At 43.1% G+C, this 20,794-nt stretch overlaps 1 protein-coding gene across 1 annotated transcript; it reads left to right on the forward strand.

The window, feature by feature from the left end:
* Positions 1–14,218: 14,218 nt before the first annotated feature.
* Positions 14,219–18,896, forward strand: LOC124673483 (CTL-like protein DDB_G0274487). The gene is made up of 3 exons (XM_047209556.1): positions 14,219–14,242; positions 14,351–14,605; positions 17,055–18,896. The coding sequence occupies exons 1-3, from the start codon at positions 14,219–14,221 to the stop codon at positions 18,378–18,380; spliced, it is 1,605 nt and encodes a 534-aa protein (XP_047065512.1). The 3' UTR covers positions 18,381–18,896.
* Positions 18,897–20,794: the final 1,898 nt, after the last annotated feature.

Genomic DNA, 20,794 nt, shown 5'->3' on the forward strand with positions numbered 1-20,794 from the left:
CATATTATCAAGAAGATTTGTTGCTTCACCAAGAGTGATGGACATAAAGGTACCTCCAGCAGATTGAATCCAATAAATTCCACGAAGAAAAATTTAGTCACTGCATAGAAGGTTTGGATGATCATCCAAGTAGTCGATCCATGGGTTGGGCAATTTTTAACCGAGAGATTTCATTCTTTCCCAAGCTTGAGCAACATGTTCATTATCTAATTGTTTAAAATTCATTATGCTACTCCTCAAAGATATAATTTTAGCGGGGGGATAATATCTACCAATAAAAGCATCCTTGCATTTAGTCCATGAATCAATACTATTCTTAGGCGAGAGATAGCAACCAATCTTTAGCTCTTCCTCTTAATGAGAAAGGAAACAATTTTAATTTTATAATGTCACCATCTACATCTTTATATTTTTGCATTTCACATAGTTCAACAAAGTTATTGAGATGGGCGACGGCATCATCGGAACTAACACCGAGAAAATTGCTCTCTCATGACAAGATTAAGTAAAGCAGGTTTAATTTCAAAGAATTCTGCTGTAGTAGCGAGGTGGAGCAATAGGTGTGCATAAGAAATCATTATTATTTGTGCTAGTGAAGTCACACAACTTAGTATTTTCGGGGTTGGCCATTTTAGCAGTAGTAAATAAAACAAACTAGATAAAGTAAATGCAAGTAAACTAATTTTTTTGTGTTTTTGATATAGAGTGCAAGACAGTAAATAAAGTAAAACTAGCAACTAATTTTTTTGTGTTTTGATATAAAGTGCAGCAAACAAAGTAGTAAATAAAATAAAGCAAGACAAAAACAAAGTAAAGAGACTGAGAAGTGGAGACTCCCCTTGCAGCGTGTCTTGATCTCCACGGCAACGGCGCCGAGAAATTGCTTGATGCGTGTAGTTGACACGTCCGTTGGGAACCCCAAGAGGAAGGTGTGATGCGCACGGCGGCAAGTTTCCCTCGAGTAAGAAACCAAGGTTTAATCGAACCGGTAGGAGTCAAGAAGCACGTTGAAGGTTGATGGCGGCGGGATGTAGTGCGGCGCAACACCGAGAGATTCGGCGCCAACGTGGAACTGCACAACACAACCAAAGTACTTTGCCCCAACGAAAGCAGTGAGGTTGTCAATCTCACCAGACTTACTGTAACAAAGGATTAACCGTATTGTGTGGAAGATGATTGTTTGCGAGAGAAAACGGTAAAACAAGTATTGCGGCAGATTTGTATTTCGAGTATTAAAAGAATGGACCGGGGTCCACGGTTCACTAGAGGTGTCTCTCCCATAAGATAAAAGCATGTTGGGTGAACAAATTACGGTCGGGCAATTGACAAATAGAGAGGGCATAACAATGCACATACATGGCATGATAAGTATAGTGAGATTTAATTGGGCATTACGACAAAGTACATAGACCGCCATCCAGCTGCATCTATGCCTAAAAAGTCCACCTTCGGGTTATCGTCCAGAACCCCTTCCGGTATTAAGTTGCAAAGCAACGAGACAATTGCATTAAGTATGGTGCGTAATGTAATCAACAACTACATCCTCGGACATAGCGCCAATGTTTTATCCCTAGTGGCAACGGCACAACACAACCTTAGAACTTTACATCCTTGTCCCGGGTGTCAATGCGAGGCATGAACCCACTATCGAGCATAAATACTCCCTCTTGGAGTTAAAAGCAAAAACTTGGCCAGAGCCTCTACTAGTAACGGAGAGCATGCAAGATCATAAACAACACATATGTAATAACTTGATAATTAACATAACATGGTATTCTCTATCCATCGGATCCCGACAAACACAACATAGAGTATTACAGATAGATGATCTTGATCATGTTAGGCAGCTCACAAGATCCAACAATGAAGCACAATGAGGAGAAGACAACCATCTAGCTACTGCTATGGACCCATAGTCTAGGGGTGAACTACTCACTCATCACTCCGGAGGCGACCATGGCGGTGTAGAGTCCTCAGGGAGATGAATCCCCTCTCCGGCGGGAGTGCGGAGGAGATCTCCAGAATCCCCGAGATGGGATCGGCGGCGCGCGTCTCGGTAAGGTTTTCCGTATCGTGGTTTTTCGCATCGGGGGTTTCGCGACGGAGGCTTTAAGTAGGCGGAAGGGCGAGTCGGGGGCTAGACGAGGGCCCACACCATAGGGCGGCGCGGGCCCTCCTTGGCCGCGCCGCCTTGTGGTGTCGCCACCTCGTGGCCCCACTTCGTATGCTCTTCGGTCTTCGGAAGGTTCGTGGCGAAATAGGCCCTGGGTCTTCGTTTCGTCCAATTCCGAGAATATTTCGTTACTAGGATTTACGAAACCAAAAACAGCGAAACGAGAGCTGGCACTTCGGCATCTTGTTAATAGGTTAGTTCCGAGAAAATGCACGAATATGACATAAAGTGTGCATAAAACATGTAGGTATCATCAATAATATGGCATAGAACATAAGAAATAATCGATACGTCGGAGACGTATCAAGCATCCCCAAGCTTAGTTACGCTCGTCCCGAGCGGAGTAAAACGATAACAAAGATAATTTACGAAGTGATATGCCATCATAACCTTGATCATACTATTTGTAAACATATGTAGTGGATGCGGCGATCAAAACAATGGTAATGACATGAGTAAACAAGTGAATCATAAAGCAAAGACTTTTCATGAATAGTACTTCAAGACAAGTATTAATAAGTCTTGCATAAGAGTTAACTCATAAAGCAATAAATCAAAGTAAAGGTATTGAAGCAACACAAAGGAAGATTAAGTTTCAGCGGTTGCTTTCAACTTGTAACATGTATATCTCATGGATAATTGTCAACATAGAGTAATATAACAAGTGCAATATGCAAGTATGTAGGAATCAATGCACGGTTCACACAAGTGTTTGCTTCTTGAGGTGGAGAGATAGGTGAGCTGACTCAACATAAAAGTAAAGAGAAAATGGTCCTTCAAAGAGGACAACATGGACAACGAGATAATGGAATCCTCTTTAATGCATAAGCATGTGGCAACAATTATTATTCTCATATGAGATTGAGGATATATGTCCAAACCTGAAACTTCCACCATGAATCATGGCTTTAGTTAGCGGCCCAAAGTTCTTCTCTAACAATATGCATGCTCCAACCATAAAGGTGGTAGATCTCTCTTACTTCAGACAAGACGGGCATGCATAGCAACTCACATGATATTCAACAAAGAATAGTTGATGGCGTCCCCAGAAGCATAGCAACCCTGGGTTTTGATTTCGTCCAATTCCGAGAATATTTCGTTACTAGGATTTCTGAAACCAAAAACAGCAGAAAACAGGAACTGGCACTTCGGCATCTTGTTAATAGGTTAGTTCCGGAAAATGCACGAATATGACATAAAGTGTGCATAAAACATGTAGGTATCATCAATAATATGGCATAGAACATAAGAAATTATCGATACGTCGGAGACGTATCGATGCATGATAAAAACGAGTAAACAAGCGGCGATAGCGATATTTAGGAACAAGGCCTAGGGATTAGACTTTCACTAGTGGACACTCTCAACTTTGATCACATAACGAGAATAGGTAAATGCATACTCTACACTCTTGTTGGATGATGAACACATTGCGTAGGATTACACGAACCCTCAATGCCGGAGTTAACAAGCTCCACAATTCAATGTTCATATTTAAATAACCTTAGAGTGCAAGAAAGATCAATACGACTAAACCAAGTACTAACACATCATGCACACTTTGTCACCTTCACACTATGTAGGAGGAATAGATCACATCAATACTATCATAGCAATAGTTAACTTCACAATCTACAAGAGATCATGATCATAGCATACGCCAAGTACTAACACAGATGCACACACTGTCACCATTACACCGTGCAGGAGGAATAAAACTACTTTAATACCATCACTAGAGTAGCACATAGATAAATTGTGATACAAAACACATTGCAATCATAAAGAGATATAAATAAGCACTTCATTACGCCATTCATAACGGTGAGTAAGTATTACGTGAAATATAGCCTAAGAGACCCACACGGTGCACACACTCGTCACCTTTACACACGTGGGACAAGGAGTCTCAGGAGACCACATAAGTAAAACTCACTTGACTAGCATAGTGACATCTAGATTACAAGCATCATCATATGAATCTCAATCATGTAAGGCAGCTCATGAGATTATTGTATTGAAGCACATAGGAGAGAGATTAACCACATAGCTACCGGTACGGCCCGAGCCTCGATGGAGAACTACTCCCTCCTCATGGGAGCGAGCAGCGGTGATGAAGATGGCGGTGGAGATGGCAGCGGTGTCGATGGAGGAGCCTTCCGGGGCACTTCCCCGTTCCGGTGGCGTGCCGGAGACGAGACTCCTGTCCCCCGGATCTTGGCTTCGCGATGGCGGCGGCTGCGGAAGGTTTTCCGTATCGTGGTTCTTCGCCTCGGGGTTTTCGCGACGGAGGCTTTAAGTAGGCGGAAGGGCAGCGTCGGGGGCCGCACGAGGGGCCCACACTATAGGTCGGCGCGGCCAAGTCCCGGGCCGCGCCGCCTATGGTCTGGCCACCTCGTGGCCCCACTCGACTCCTCTTCGATCTTCGGAAGCTTCGTGGCAAAATAGGACCACGGGTTTTGATTTCGTCCAATTCCGAGAATATTTTGTTACTAGGATTTCCGAAACCAAAAACAGCGAGAAAACGACAAGCGGCTCTTCGGCATCTTGTTAATAGGTTAGTTCCGGAAAATGCACGAATATGACATAAAGTGTGCATAAAACATGTAGGTATCATCAATAATATGGCATAGAACATAAGAAATTATCGATACGTCGGAGACGTATCAAGCATCCCCAAGCTTAGTTACTGCTCGTCCGAAGCGAGTAAAACGATAACGAAGATAATTTCTGAAGTGATATGCCATCATAACCTTGATCATACTATTTGTAAACATATGTAGTGAATGCAGCGATCAAAACAATGGTAATGACATGAGTAAACAAGTGAATCATAAAGCAAAGACTTTTCATGAATAGTACTTCAAGACAAGTATTAATAAGTCTTGCATAAGAGTTAACTCATAAAGCAATAAATCAAAGTAAAGGTATTGAAGCAACACAAAGGAAGATTAAGTTTCAGCGGTTGCTTTCAACTTATAACATGTATATCTCATGGATAATTGTCAACATAGAGTAATATAACAAGTGCAATATGCAAATATGTAGGAATCAATGCATAGTTCACACAAGTGTTTGCTTCTTGAGGTGGAGAGAGATAGGTGAGCTGACTCAACATAAAAGTAAAGAGAATGGTCCTTCAAAGAGGAAAGCATCGATTGCTATATTTGTGCTAGAGCTTTTATTTGAAAACATGAAACAATTTTGTCAACGGTAGTAATAAAGCATATGAGTTATGAAAATTATATCTTACAAGTTGCAAGTCTCATGCATAGTGTACTAATAGTGCCCGCACCTTGTCCTAATTAGCTTGGACTACCGGATCTTTGCAATGCACATGTTTTAACCAAGTGTCACAATGGGGTACCTCCATGCCTTTGTACAAAGGTCTAAGGAGAAAGCTCGCATTTTGGATTTCTCGCTTTTGATTATTCTCAACTTAGACATCCATACCGGGACAACATGGACAACGAGATAATGGACTCCTCTTTAATGCATAAGCATGTGGCAACAATTATTATTCTCATATGAGATTGAGGATATATGTCCAAAGCTGAAACTTCCACCATGGATCATGGCTTTAGTTAGCGGCCCAATGTTCTTCTCTAACAATATGCATGCTCCAACCATTAAGGTGGTAGATCTCTCTTACTTGAGACAAGACGGACATGCATAGCAACTCACATGATATTCAACAAAGAATAGTTGATGGCGTCCCAGAAACATGGTTATCGCATAACAAGCAACTTAATAAGAGATAAAGTGCATAAGTACATATTCAATACCACAATAGTTTTTAAGCTATTTGTCCCATGAGCTATATATTGCAAAGGTGAACGATGGAATTTTAAAGGTAGCACTCAAGCAATTTACTTTGGAATGGCGGATAAATACCATGTAGTAGGTAGGTATGGTGGACACAAATGGCATAGTGGTTGGCTCAAGTATTTTGGATGCATGAGAAGTAATCCCTCTCGATACAAGGTTTAGGCTAGCAAGGTTATTTGAAACAAACACAAGGATGAACGGTACAGCAAAACTCACATAAAAGACATATTGTAAACATCATAAGACTCCATACCGTCTTCCTTGTTGTTCAAAACTCAATACTAGATGTTATCTAGACTCTAGAGAAACTAAATACGCAAACCAAATTAGCAAGCTCTAAGTATTTCTTCATTAATGGGTGCAAAGCATATGATGCAAGAGCTTAAACATGAGCACAACAATTGCCAAGTATCAAATTATCCAAGACATTTTAGAGTTACTACATGTAGCATTTTCCAATTCCAACCATATAACAATTTAACGAAGAAGAAACTTCGCCATGAATACTATGAGTAGAACCTAAGGACATATTTGTCCATATGCTACAGCGGAGCGTGTATCTCTCCCATAAAGTGAATGCTAGGATCCATTTTATTCAAACAAAACAAACACAAAAACAAACCGACGCTCCAAGTAAAGTACATAAGATGTGACCGAATAAAAATATAGTTTCAGGGGAGGAACCTGATAATGTTGTCGATGAAGAAGGGGATGCCTTGGGCATCCCCAAGCTTAGACGCTTGAGTCCTCTTAGAATATGCAGGGGTGAACCACAGGGGCATCCCCAAGCTTAGAGCTTTCACTCTCCTTGATCATATTGCATCATACTCCTCTCTTGATCCTTGAAAACTTCCTCCACACCAAACTCGAAACAACTCATTAGAGGGTTAGTGCACAATAAAAATTAACATGTTCAGAGGTGACACAATCATTCTTAACACTTCTGGACATTGCATAAAGCTACTGGACATTAATGGATCAAAGAAATTCATCCAACATAGCAAAAGAGGCAATGCGAAATAAAAGGCAGAATCTGTCAAAACAGAACAGTCCGTAAAGATGGATTTTATTAGGCCACCAGACTTGCTCAAATGAAAATGCTCAAATTGAATGAAAGTTGCGTACATATCTGAGGATCATGCACGTAAATTGGCTTAATTTTCTGAGCTACCTACAGGGAGGTAGACCCAGATTCGTGACAGCAAAGAAATCTGGAACTGCGCAGTAATCCAAATCTAGTACTGACTTTACTATCAAAGACTTTACTTGGCACAACAAAACATAAAACCAAGATAAGGAGAGGTTGCTACAGTAGTAAACAACTTCCAAGGCACAAATATAAAACAAAGTACTGTAGCAAAATAACACATGGGTTATCTCCCAAGAAGTTCTTTCTTTATAGCCGTTAAGATGGGCTCAGCAAGTTTAAATGATGCACTCGCAAGAAATAGTAGTTGAAGCAAAAGAGAGCATCAAAAGGCAAATTCAAAACACATTTAAGTCTAACATGCTTCCTATGCATAGGAATCTTGTAAATAAACAAGTTCAAGAAGCATAATGCAACAAGCATAGAAAAACTAGACAAGCTCAACTTCAAGATTTTAAGCATATAGAGAGGTGTTTTAGTAACATGAAAATTTCTACCACCATATTTTCCTCTCTCATAATAACTTTCAGTAGTGTCATGAGAAAACTCAACAATATAACCATCACATAAAGCTTTCTTATCATGAGTCTCATGCATAAAATTATTACTCTCCACATAAGCATAATAAATTTTATTAGTTGTAGTGGGAGCAAATTCAACAAAGTAGCTATCATTATTATTCTCATCAAGTGTACGAGGCATAGTATAATCACAATAAAATTTACTCTCCATAGTAGGTTGCACCAAAAGACCACTATATAATCATCATAAATAGGAGGCAAAGTATCATCAAAGAAAATTTTCTCCTCAATGCTTGGGGGACTAAAAAGATCATGAAAACCAGCTTCCCCAAGCTTAGAACTTTCTACATTATTATCAACAATGGTGTTCAAAGCGTTCATACTAATATTACTACCGAGCATGCAAATAAGATTCCATAGGTTTTTTAATTTTCGCATCAAACAATCCATGTTTTAAATCAGGAAATAGAATAAGAAGCTCATTGTTGTCCATTATGCCAAACTAGTGTAAACAAGAAACAAAAAGATGCAATTGCGGGATCTAAAGGAAATAGCTTTGAGCACACACACAATGGCGCCGGAAAAGTATCGTTACACTGGAACCGGAGTATGAGTGCCTTTTTACCTTTCCTCCCGGCAACGGCGCCGGAAAAGTGCTTGATGTCTACGGGAGCTTCTATTCTTGTAGACAGTGTTGGGCCTCCAAGAGCAGAGGTTTGTAGAACAGCGAGCAAGTTTCCCTTAAGTGGATTACCCAAGGTTTATCGAACTCGGGGAGGAAGAGGTCAAAGATATCCCTCTCATGCAACCACTGCAACCACAAAGCAAGAAGTCTCTTGTGTCCCCAACACACCTAATAGGTGTACTAGTTCGGCGAAGAGATAGTGAAATACAGGTGGTATAAATAAGTATGAGCATAGCAACGGCACCGGAAAAGTGCTTTGCCCGGGACGAGTAAACAAGCAGTAGTAACGCGAGCAGGTAGTAACGCGATAAAACGATAAACAAGCGGCGATAGCGATATTTAGGAACAAGGCCTAGGGATTAGACTTTCACTAGTGGACACTCTCAACTTTGATCACATAACGGAATAGATAAATGCATACTCTACACTCTTGTTGGATGATGAACACATTGCGTAGGATTACACGAACCCTCAATGCCGGAGTTAACAAGCTCCACAATTCAATGTTCATATTTAAATAACCTTAGAGTGCAAGAAAGATCAATACGACTAAACCAAGTACTAACACAGCATGCACACTCGTCACCTTCACACTATGTAGGAGGAATAGATCACATCAATACTATCATAGCAATAGTTAACTTCACAATCTACAAGAGATCATGATCATAGCATACGCCAAGTACTAACACGGATGCACACACCTGTCACCATTACACCGTGCGGGAGGAATAAAACTACTTTAATAACATCACTAGAGTAGCACATAGATAAATTGTGATACAAAACACATTGCAATCATAAAGAGATATAAATAAGCACTTCATTACGCCATTCATAACGGTGAGTAAGTATTCGTGAAATATAGCCTAAGAGACCCACACGGTGCACACACTTGTCACCTTTACACACGTGGGACAAGGAGTCTCCGGAGATCACATAAGTAAAACTCACTTGACTAGCATAGTGACATCTAGATTACAAGCATCATCATATGAATCTCAATCATGTAAGGCAGCTCATGAGATTATTGTATTGAAGCACATAGGAGAGAGATTAACCACATAGCTACCGGTACGAGCCCGAGCCTCGATGGAGAACTACTCCCTCCTCATGGGAGCGAGCGGCGGTGATGAAGATGGCGGTGGAGATGGCAGCGGTGTCGATGGAGGAGCCTTCCGGGGGCACTTCCCCGCTCCGGCGGCGTGCCGGAACGAGGACTCCTGTCCCCCGGATCTTGGCTTCGCGATGGCGGCGGCTGCGGAAGGTTTTCCGTATCGTGGTTCTTCGCCTCGGGGTTTTCGCGACGGAGGCTTTAAGTAGGCGGAAGGGCAACGTCGGGGGCCACACGAGGGGCCCACACTATAGGTCGGCGCGGCCAAGACCCGGGCCGCGCCGCCCTATGGTTTGGCCACCTCGTGGCCCCACTTCGACTCCTCTTCGGTCTTCGGAAGCTTCGTGGCAAAATAGGACCACTGGGTTTTGATTTCGTCCAATTCGAGAATATTTTGTTACTAGGATTTACTGAAACCAAAAACAGCGAGAAAACGAGCAAGCGGCTCTTCGGCATCTTGTTAATAGGTTAGTTCCAGAAAATGCACGAATATGACATAAAGTGTGCATAAAACATGTAGGTATCATCAATAATATGGCATAGAACATAAGAAATTATCGATACGTCGGAGACGTATCAAGCTCCAGTGGTCGAAGCCAGTGGCGAGGAACAGAGCCCCCCTCTGCACCCCCTACAATAAAGCTTGAGCGTGGAGCTCCTAAGTGTGGAGATCCGAGGCTTTATTAGCTTCTTCCTTGTGGTCAAGATGACATACACGAGGAAGAAGGGGATCCGGAGGTTCCTCGATCTAGAGCTCGGCAGGAAGTGCATGTGCATGCGCATGCGGCTGCAAGCACATTGGAAGCTGCACCAGCTAGAGTTTGTCAGTGTCAGCAGAGTTACACCGGAGATAACCTTGGCAAATGGAGCCACTCCACACAAGGAAGAAGAGTCCTTCATTGGTTTATCATCTTCTGCATGAGGATCTTCTTCAGCCCCAGCCCCAAGATCATCATCAGCGACGCCCCAAGTGACTAGTTCCTTGGTGGCGACGACGGTGCCCATACCTGGAGGTCTCAGATCGGCTGCGGTGACCAAGGACCGGATCGTGTTTTCGTGAATAGTTTCAGGGTCTTGGTTGAAACTTTAGAAACCCTTTTTAATGGAGGTATTAGCACTGGTGGTACATAAACTTGCATGCCAGGAGAAATTTAGTACAAGATCTTGAAAAAGAAGGCCGGGAGGTACACAAAGTTATCATGCGGATTCAAATTTAATACAAGGCCAATCAGAAAAGAAACCTGTCATATATTCCACACCCTAGCCTATTCAAAAAATCCTCTATCCAAAGAATTGACAAAGTTTCCACATTGCAATTATCAAAATGATCTGTGGTACCATCAATGTACACCATGTCTTCATGCAATCCAGGGAAGAAACCAATGTGTGTTATCTCAACTGTAAATCTATTAGGATCACCACCTAAAACGAAGCATAATATATGGAACAAATTAATACGTGAATAATGGGAAAACATTAACACATTACTTCACCTGGGACATTCCATCAGAAAAGTTCAGAGGACAAATACAAAAAAATCCTAACTTGGTCATTAACTGAAATGACTATGCTACAACATGTACTACATGATAACAAGAAGAAGCATGTATTACTACATGAATTATCACGCACATTGGTGGATGAAAAATGTCACCTTTTTCCGAATCTAACTACTATCACAGTTCACTTGAACATCACATCTCCTAAATCTTCAAAGATTTCATCATATACCTATGGACATTTTTGCGCATGAACTACAACATCGTCTACACCATTACAACAACAAATTAGATGCCATATTCAATTTTTCTTTCATACATCACTGAAACCAAGGTGAGGATGTCGTGAGAGAAAAACAAAGAACCAAAAGCCTAGGTAATCTGAGGACACATTTCCCTGGTTTGAACTGAACATCTACCACGGAAATCTGATCATGGCGGCCATTAAACCTATATGATTATGGTGGATGAGAGCTCGTACAAAAGAAAACCAACGAGTTCAGATGAGGAAAATTTCTCGAATCCTAGTATCCGCGCGATGAAATCCTGCTATATCTTTGATCTAAGGTGTATTTTGCAAAATGAAAAATTCAACGTGGCACCGTTTGGACTCTTTTGTATGAATTTGCATGACAAGTTGGTGTACCACCATGCCTCCCTTTTAAAGTTTGTGTACTAATTTGCTTGTAGCGTGCAAGTTGATGTATCCCGTGTGCTAATACCTCTTTTAAATACCTTTTCCTTTTAGGGGTTTTCTATAATCTTGTACCGATCACTTGTCTTATGTAAGTTTCGAGACTCTTTAGAAACACTCTTGTGCAAAAATAACTCTAATAGTTCTCCGTTGAATCCACACTTGTCTCCCACTCCTTGCTTCCAAACTCCAACTCTCCTCCACTTTTCATCGACAAGTTGGCCATAAGGACAAGTACATCGAGGTATCCTTATGCCTATGGTGTTCATGTTGTTGTCCTCCTTTTTCCTTGTGCTACTAGATAAACAAAGTCCATTATTATTATTTTGAAAAAATAGATTTTTAATTATAGTATATGAAGTTGGTAAAGATAAATTTGGCTTCTTCAACAGTACGACCGCAAAAAATCAACCATGCATTCAACCAAAATGTGATTGAAGACAACATTGTGAATGATGGCGATGCAAGTGTGTGCAACACTCACGGAGATCACATGGTCGTGATTGTATCATATTTCCGGTGAATATTGCGTGCTCACATCACAGTTAAGTTTTTAGATGACACCCCGAGTTGTTTTACAATCCAGAATCATCCATGGTATCCTCTTTCACTCAACAAGAAACGTAAAAACAAAAACGTTTTCACTGAAATCTGAAAAGGTGACAGGTGGGATGACCAACACAAGAAACGTGGCCCCATGCTTCAAAGGTAGCAACGGCTGGTCCACATGGACCATGCAGGTAGGAAAATCCTCACCGTAAAAAAAACTAATAATAGATAAATCTTTTGAATGGAAAGACATCTAGTGCATGCTGAGGTGTGCCCAACATAAGTACAGAAGTGAACATCTATCGCATTGACTCTTGTTGAAAGAAAGAAGTGAAGATCTATCGTGTTGACCCTTGATGACATCATAACAGGGTTTAAAAAATCTAATTTACTTGTGAACTGAGGACTTTCCTGAACTCTCGATGAAAATTTTCTTGTGAGGAACACAATCGCCTTGTGTTGTATTTTTTGGTTGTTGCTATTCTATTTTCATTTTCATGAATTAACGTGTGGCTGATGGTGAATCCACTGTTGTAAAGAAAAATTTTGCCCCTAGATTCCACATGTAAAAGTACAATAAATATGTGTACCTATAACATAATTGCATGAAATATATATTTGTAACATTTATGTAAAAAAGATATACTTGTACATTTTAGCATCACTGTTATATAAGAGTATATAAGAGAGTCTCTACTAGAACCGAAAATTGAAAAAGCAAACTCCCATGTAGTTAGTTATTTAAAATATACCTCTGCTCCATATTTTTTCAATATCTAGCGAAATAGAAATTTTCCACCTTCTATATTATACTCCCTCCATTCTACGGAAATTGTCTTACATTTATTAAAATTTGGATGTATGCACACTATTTAGGGAGTGAAACAAACAAGTTTTAACAAATCTAAGACAAGTCATTTCTTAGTACGGAGGGAGTATCTCGTATGTTTATACCATATTACTCAACAACAGCATTGCAACAGAAGACTGCCGGTGTCCCCCATAGACAATGAGAGGCGTTATAAGCGTAAACGAGGAGGTGTGGCGACAATCTAGAGGGGCTATGGGGAGGACATGCGGGGCGAAGAGGCTGTGGTCTCCCTCCTAGATATGCGATGGATGAGTGGCCTCAGAGGGTTGATGCGGCAGGTTAAATGCAGCGGCGTGGAAGGGAGGAAAGATGATGGGATAGGGACGGCGTATCACATATCTTTGGAACACTCTTTGCTCGTGCTTCCGGCAACGGTGGCGATAGGAATGCCTTTAGGGTGGTAGTTGATGGATCAAGAAAGACCCTAGATCGAGCATATCGAGATGACGAATGGATGGCATCTAATTGGAGAAGCTCTAACATCGTTTCGACATGGTTCGCGACATGTTGGAAGTTTCTTCGATAATAATACACTTAAACATCGTATGAACTGGGCTAGAAAAGCTGTTTCTCTTGTTTTAGTTCTAAAAACATTTTCTTCATTTAGACAAAAAATGATAGTCTATTCCATAGTTGACCAGTCAACTAAGTAAACCGGTCAACCAATGAAAGTGGTGATTTGTGTCAAGAATGAATTTGCAGTCATGTATGTTCAGCACAAATTTCGAGCCTAGTTCAGAGAAGCACTAGATTCCATTGTCACATCAAGCTTTTCCCTGAAACAAAAATCACCAAACTGCCCAACAACCAAAACAAAATCGTGGAAATAAAGAAACACAATAAAAACCACGCCGCCACTGCCTTGTGGGCCCCACCCGCAATTGCGGCTGGCGCAGCCACGCAATGACGCAACACGCAGGCCGCCGCACGAGCCAAAAGGCCACGGCAACGGTCACAGCAGATTGGGGCATCCCTCTCCCTCTCTCCCTCGTCGTCTCTCGCCGAGTAGTCCCAAACTCCAACCAAATCTTCCCTTCCCAAAGCTTCCCTCTCCATCTCCATACCCACTGGCTGCTTTGCCATCACGCCACGAGAAGGCGACACCGCCGGGAGGACGCCGCAGAGCGCGCGCGCGACATGGGCGCCGCCGCTGATAACGCCGTACGTTTCTTTCTTCCCCCCGCTCCAGGAAGTTCGTTTCTTTCTTTCTTCAATTTGGACCAAACCGCCGGTTGTTCTAATGGAGGGGATTCTTAATTCGTGCTGCAGGCGCCGCGGCAGGGGGAGGCTGAGCGGGGCAGAGGGAGGGCGCCGGCGCCGGCGCCGGAGGCGAGGGAGGTGAAGGTGGTGGTGGAGGAGCCCCCGCCGGCGGCGGCGGTGGCGAGGCTGCAGGCGCAGCGGGCGCTGCCGCCGCTGCAGGTCACCACGCAGGCGCCGCCGACGCCCATGACGGTGGCCTCCGGCGGCGTGGACCAGCCGCCGCCCCTGGCCAATTACCAACCGGTCATGCAGACCCCACCACCGGTACGACCTTCCCCCGATTAACAAATGCCCCAATTTCCTGCTGTTCACAAACTTTTCTTAATCGATTTTCTTGTCAGATTACCTCGCGTAAACATAGTTAGATAGGGTCCGGTCTTTCTAGGACATGTGTGCTTGTGTGTAGTGCGATCGGCTCTCGTCCCTACCAGCTGACTGGTTGGTAGGCGAGTACTCTCACAATAATTTCGCTTGCTGCTATTGTCTCTGGGGTTAGCATTGTGAGTACTGTGCCGATTTGCGGAGTCCCATACTCCTTGCCTACTTGACATTTTCACATAGAGTAACAACAAGCTGGGCATGTGGCGAATTAATCATGTTGTGCTACACCTACATTTTGACCTCCTCGTGTTCTTTTAAACAAGTCTTGGTTGTGGTTGTATAATACGTACAGTGGTTTGATACTGACAGCTGCCTTTGATTTCTTTTTTAAACGAGCATGCAACTATTTTATTTGGAAAGCATTTATGATTTGTGTAAGTTGAGACGTTTAGACTATGGTGCTGTAGCAACAACCAAATAATTCATCACCGACTGGAGCAGTTCTATACAAACTCTAAAATGCCCATCATCCTCCTACAGGGAGTAGAACACTATGAATAATGGAGAGGTTGTAGTGTTTGAGACGATATTGCTAATCAAACAAATGCAGCCTAACGTGTCACTTTAGACTTTAGTTAATCTGTCACAGGTAACTTACTTGTTAACACTGTTTACTTCGGGTGTACAATCTAAGGGGATGTGAGGGGATAATCTCTAATTCAAGAAAATTCTCAATAGTTTGTTTACTTTTCCGTGTTTGGACAGGATAATCCTAAAAACTCTCCATCCTACTCCATCTGTTTATAAATATAAGACATTTTACATATTTCAAAGTGAACTAGATACGCACCATAATGAGTGAATCTATCGACTAAAATTAGACTAGATACGTACCAAAATAGATGAATCTACAAAAAGCTAAAACATCTTATATTACTGAACTGAGAGAGTACTAGTGTATTTTTGAGGAAAAATATTTGAGGGTATTAGGTGAACACTAAATTACCTCTTACCCAAACTCCTCCGGGGTGAAAATATGAGAGAAGTAAATAAGGTTGTGCTCCGTGCGATTTCTTTTTCTTGAAATAACCCTGGCAGAATGAAATTTCTTAATCGATTTATTTGTTAGATTATCTCACTTAAAGATAGCTAGATAAGCTCCGATCTTTCTATGATATGTGTGCTTCTGTGGAGTGCGATCGACTGTCGTTCCTACCAGCAGACTGGTTGGTAGGCGAGTACTCCCACAATAATTTCGCTTGCTCCTACTGTCTTTGGGTTAGCATTATACTCCATCGCATTGCCTGCTTGACATTTTCTGATTTTCACATAGAGTAACAAGCTGTGCATGTGCCGATGAATCATGTTGTCCTACGCACCCTACATTGACCCACAGTGTTCTTTTAAACAGGGTGTGACTAGTTCTTGGTTTACTCAGTAGAATGATGATATTGATTTTTTGTTGGGAGAATGACGTCATTGACTGAGTTGCAACTCACTATTAGCACAGATCACGAAACAATTTTAACGATTTGGAGACATTGTTTTGTAGTTGCAACCTCATTTGTAACTGAAATTTTTTTAGTTGCAACCCCATTTGCAAGAGACATTGTTTTGTAGTTGCAACCTCACTTGTAATTGAAAAATCTCAGTTGCAACCTAATTTGCAACTTAAGTGCACGAATCACAACGCAAATTCGATGTTGCAGAAGTCTACTGAGCACTAGCTTAGTTCTCAGCCTACTGAGCACTACCAATTCCCCTCTTAATTGGGGTTGGATAATACAGTGATCTGATACGGACAGCTGGGTTCGATTTCTCCTTTAAACAAGCGTGCCACTATTTTTTTTGAAATGCATAAATTGATGTGTAAGTTGAGACGTTTGGATTTTATATTAGTGCTATAGAAACAACCAAATAATTCATCACCGATTGGAGCACTTCTGTACAGACTAAAATATGCGCATCTTCCTCCTACAGGGAGTAGAACAGAATGAATAATGCAGAGGTTGTAGTGTTTGAGACGATATGCTAATAAATCAATGCAGCTTAACGTATGACTTTAGTTAATCTGTCACGGGTAACTTACTCGCTAACACCTCTTAAAGTGCTCCCTGCGAGAATTTTTTACTATCAAGTAAACCTCCTGTCAGTGGCAGAATGTACCACGAATCGAATCGAATCTTGGGGTGGCTTGATTAAACATATCGAATATTCCATAGGCGCCTAACCTATCATTACCCGTTAGCTCAACTTACTAAACTAAGCTAAGCTCGAAATGGTACTACTCCAAGTGTAGCAGCTAGCTAGCTAAGCTAACGATCTACTAGGTCCAAGTGGTCTCTAGTTACTAATTTTGGCTGTTTAACAATGTCTTGTGTGTGTTTTGCAGCCGCTGGCGTCGTTGAACTCGCGCGTGTACACGAACCAGATCTCGCTGTGCCTGTTCCTGCTCCACCTGGCGGCGGCGGGGCTCGCCGTGGGCTTCTTCGTGTACAGGGCAGTCAAAGACATCGTGCAGAACCCGCGGTCCCACAATGCACGGCGCGAGCAGAGCCTGCTCCGGAAGTGGCTGCCCCCGGTGGAGGGCGCGGTGGCGCTCAGCATCGTGCTGGCGTTCGCGTGGCAGAAAGCGGTGCGCGCCTGGCCGCGCGCCATGGTGCGCGTCATCCTCTGGTCAGGCTTCGGTGTGACGCTCGCGGTGGGCTCCCTGCTCATGTGCTTCTCCATGCCGGCCACCGTGGGTCTCGGCGTGGCCATGGTGGTGTTCTCCATCGGCACCGGGCTGTACGCGTGCTGGGTGACCAGGCGCGTGGGGTTCACGGCGCGGGTGTTCGAGAAGGCGGTGCAGCCGGTGGACAAGTTCCGGGGCCTGAACGGGCCGGCGTACCTGATGGTGGCTGCCGGGTTCGTGTGGATCTCGGTGTGGTGCGTGGCGGTGATCGGCGCCGTGAACTTCCCGTTCCCGGGGCTGACGATCCTGGCGCTGGTGGTGAGCCTGGCGTGGACGGCGGAGGTGATGCGCAACGTGGCGAACCTGACGGCGAGCCGGGTGATCGCGCTCTACTACCTCCGCGGCATGCAGTCCAGCGTGCAGTTCAGCTTCCAGCGCGCGCTGTCGTACAACCTCGGCAGCGCGTGCCTGGGCTCCCTGTTCGTGCCCACCATCGAGGCGCTCCGGATCCTCGCCCGCGGCCTCAACCTCCTCGAGGGCGAGGACGAGTTCATGTTCTCCTGCGCGCACTGCTGCCTCAACGTCATGAACGCCGTCTTCGAGTACGGCAACAGCTGGGCGTTCGTCCACATCGCGGCGTACGGGCGGGGGTTCGTGCAGGCGTCGCGGAGCACGTGGCTGCAGTTCGAGCGGCTGCCGGGGATGCCGGCGCTGGCGGACGCTGACATCACCAGCTCGGTGTGCTTCCTCACCGGGGTCACCAGCGGCGCGCTCTGCGTGGCGCTGGCGGGGTCCTGGACCTTCGTCACGCACAAGCACTACACGGCCACCGTGTCGCTCATGGCCTTCTACGTCGGCTACCTCATGACCCGGATCGGCATGGCGCTGCCGCAGGCGTGCGTGGGGTGCTACTACGTGTGCTACGCCGAGAACCCAGGGTCCAGGCTCTTCGACAAGACCATACCGGACCGGCTGGGCAAGATGCAGGAGGACGTGGTCGCGCCCACGCCAAGGTTCCCGCACCAGCACGTCGGCGCCGCCTGACGCCGGCCGGCAGCCGCTCTGGATTCCGTTCGTGCTAGCAAAGTATTACTACTACATACATCTTGATGGGATCAGGAAGCCAAGAACATGCCATCTCGTTCAGCTGCTGCAGGCCGAGTTCGGTTGACCCGGTGATCCGGCAGACGATCGAGACTTTCTGCAGCAGAGACATTTGCCGTCGCGTGAACAGGACGCAGCTGGAGATGGGCGATCGGAGAAGGGATCTCATGACCATGCGGCGTAGAGTAGGACTGAAGCACAAGATCATGTGGAGCCTTATCAGCTTGACCACTCGGGCTTCTGCATTCTGTGTCTCTAGTAGCAGAAATAGTTTCCTTCTTTTCAATTCTTTCTGTAGTAAATATGCTCTTCTATTCTTTTGGCATATTCTTCTTTTTGTTAGTAGTTTTTTTTAAGGAATTCTTCTTTTGGTTAGTTAGTGGTGGCTGAAGCCTGAGCATTTCATGCTATCTCGGGTACATATGTAAACAAAGTTGAATCTGTCATTTTTGTAAAGCTTGTGTCAGTTGTTGTGAGGAGAGAGGACAGCTTCCTCGCAAACAAAGAGGAGGCTAAACGGTGGTAGCCAGTAGGGGGGCGCGTTGGAGTCTCGTCTCTTGGTCGTGATGACTGATGGATGATGATCAGGAGCTGGACCTATAGTCTTATTTAAAAAAAAAACTTTTTATGACTTAAAAGACTGGTCTATTGTATAACTAAGATGCACATAGGCGCTCAAGTTCAAGCATATCTATCCAATTTTTTATTTCCCTCTAAATTAGCGATTTTTCAGCCTCCATTTTCTGAGAACTTCCGTTTGGTTGCTTCGGGCTTGATACCAATATTTTAGCAACAAAATAGAAATACATAAAAGACACAATACATGTAATTACCTGAGAAACTACATAAACGCCTATGGTGGTAGAGGACTAATCCGTAACCTATAGTCGATATATGCATAGTAAAACATGATAGTTGACCAGCCACCAATCTGGTTAGTGTCATTTGCGTCGGTTAGTTGAGGCGTGGAACATAATGGTAGATGAGTACAAAACAAAAAATGTCACATCTGGAAATGGTTTGGTTTTGTTGGCTTTGACCATCTCTAGCCGATTCCTTATAATTTAGCCATCTATCCATCGAAGTATCATTTAACTCATTATATCTGGTTCTCTAAAAAAATGGTTCCTAGCTGATCCCCTAAAATTAACTCCCTAACCTTTTTCAACCCAAACTATGCAAAACCATGGAAACCGATCAATGAACTGAAATAGCATCATTATGAAAGAATAAAATTTAAGTTTACAAACTACATTATTCCACACCAAACACATGGTACGTTCAAATGAAACTAATAGCATAGATGGTTCAAATGGATCAGAAGTGTCGTGGATTAGCCACTATTGCTCAGTAAGATCATCTTGCAGCTGAGTATGAACCTCACGGTTCTCAATGCTTCGGCGAGCTTCAAGGAATCTCTGTTTGCATCATGTTCTGGCTTAGCAGGATACCTATTAGAGATGTACCGAAAGTTCTCTGGCATTTAACAATAAGATCAAGTAGCCCATGACTAACTTTAAAACTACCAGCTATAATTTCAGGAGTGGTAATGAACCTAGCAATTAATTGATCATTAGGAGTATTGGTGTAGTCACAAAGTTTCGTATTCCTTTCTCCCATGTTTTCAAAAAAGTTTACACTAATTTTCATGGATTTTTATGTTTTTAGATGATATGCAAAAGCAAGACAAAAAAACAAGACAACTAAAATTGATTTGTAAATACAAAGGAAAAAAGAAAAGCTCATAGTGGTGCAACCTCCCCAAAGCTTATGTGTTTACACAAAGTTTATGATGATGGTGCTAGAAGAGGTTCTAGCAGTTGTTGTGGCAGAAGATGCGCTCATAGCATGATGATGTAGTTGTGATGTAGCTCTTGCAATTCCCCAAGCGCCAGAAAATGTTCTCGATGGCAACAACTCCGTGTGTACCAACTTGCTGGAACTCCAAGTACAGATTGTTATAGCAAGCATCTTTTCCCCACAAGGGTGACTTAGGGTTCATATTAAACTCTAAGGGAATTTGCTTACAGTTTTATTTTGTTTCTCCTCTTCAAGCAACATACAAAACAAAGTAATTTCCTTGTGTCACCAACTTCACCGTGTGATTATCAAGCTACAAGGTTTCGTATTAGTAAAACTAAAATAACTTGTAAATAAAATAAAGTAACAATCTATAACTAGGCAAGCATGGTAAAACAATAATAAGAAGGTATTTTTGGGTTTTGGTTTGTGTAATATAAACAGTAAAAGTATTTTTGTATTTAGGATTTAATTAATATGGGAAATATAAAATGATAGCAATGGTGCTGGAAAGTTATTTCTTATGATTAAAATTGGACCGGGATTCATGAGTT

This window comes from Lolium rigidum, chromosome 7, assembly GCF_022539505.1.
Source record: "Lolium rigidum isolate FL_2022 chromosome 7, APGP_CSIRO_Lrig_0.1, whole genome shotgun sequence".
Lineage (NCBI taxonomy): Eukaryota > Viridiplantae > Streptophyta > Magnoliopsida > Poales > Poaceae > Lolium > Lolium rigidum.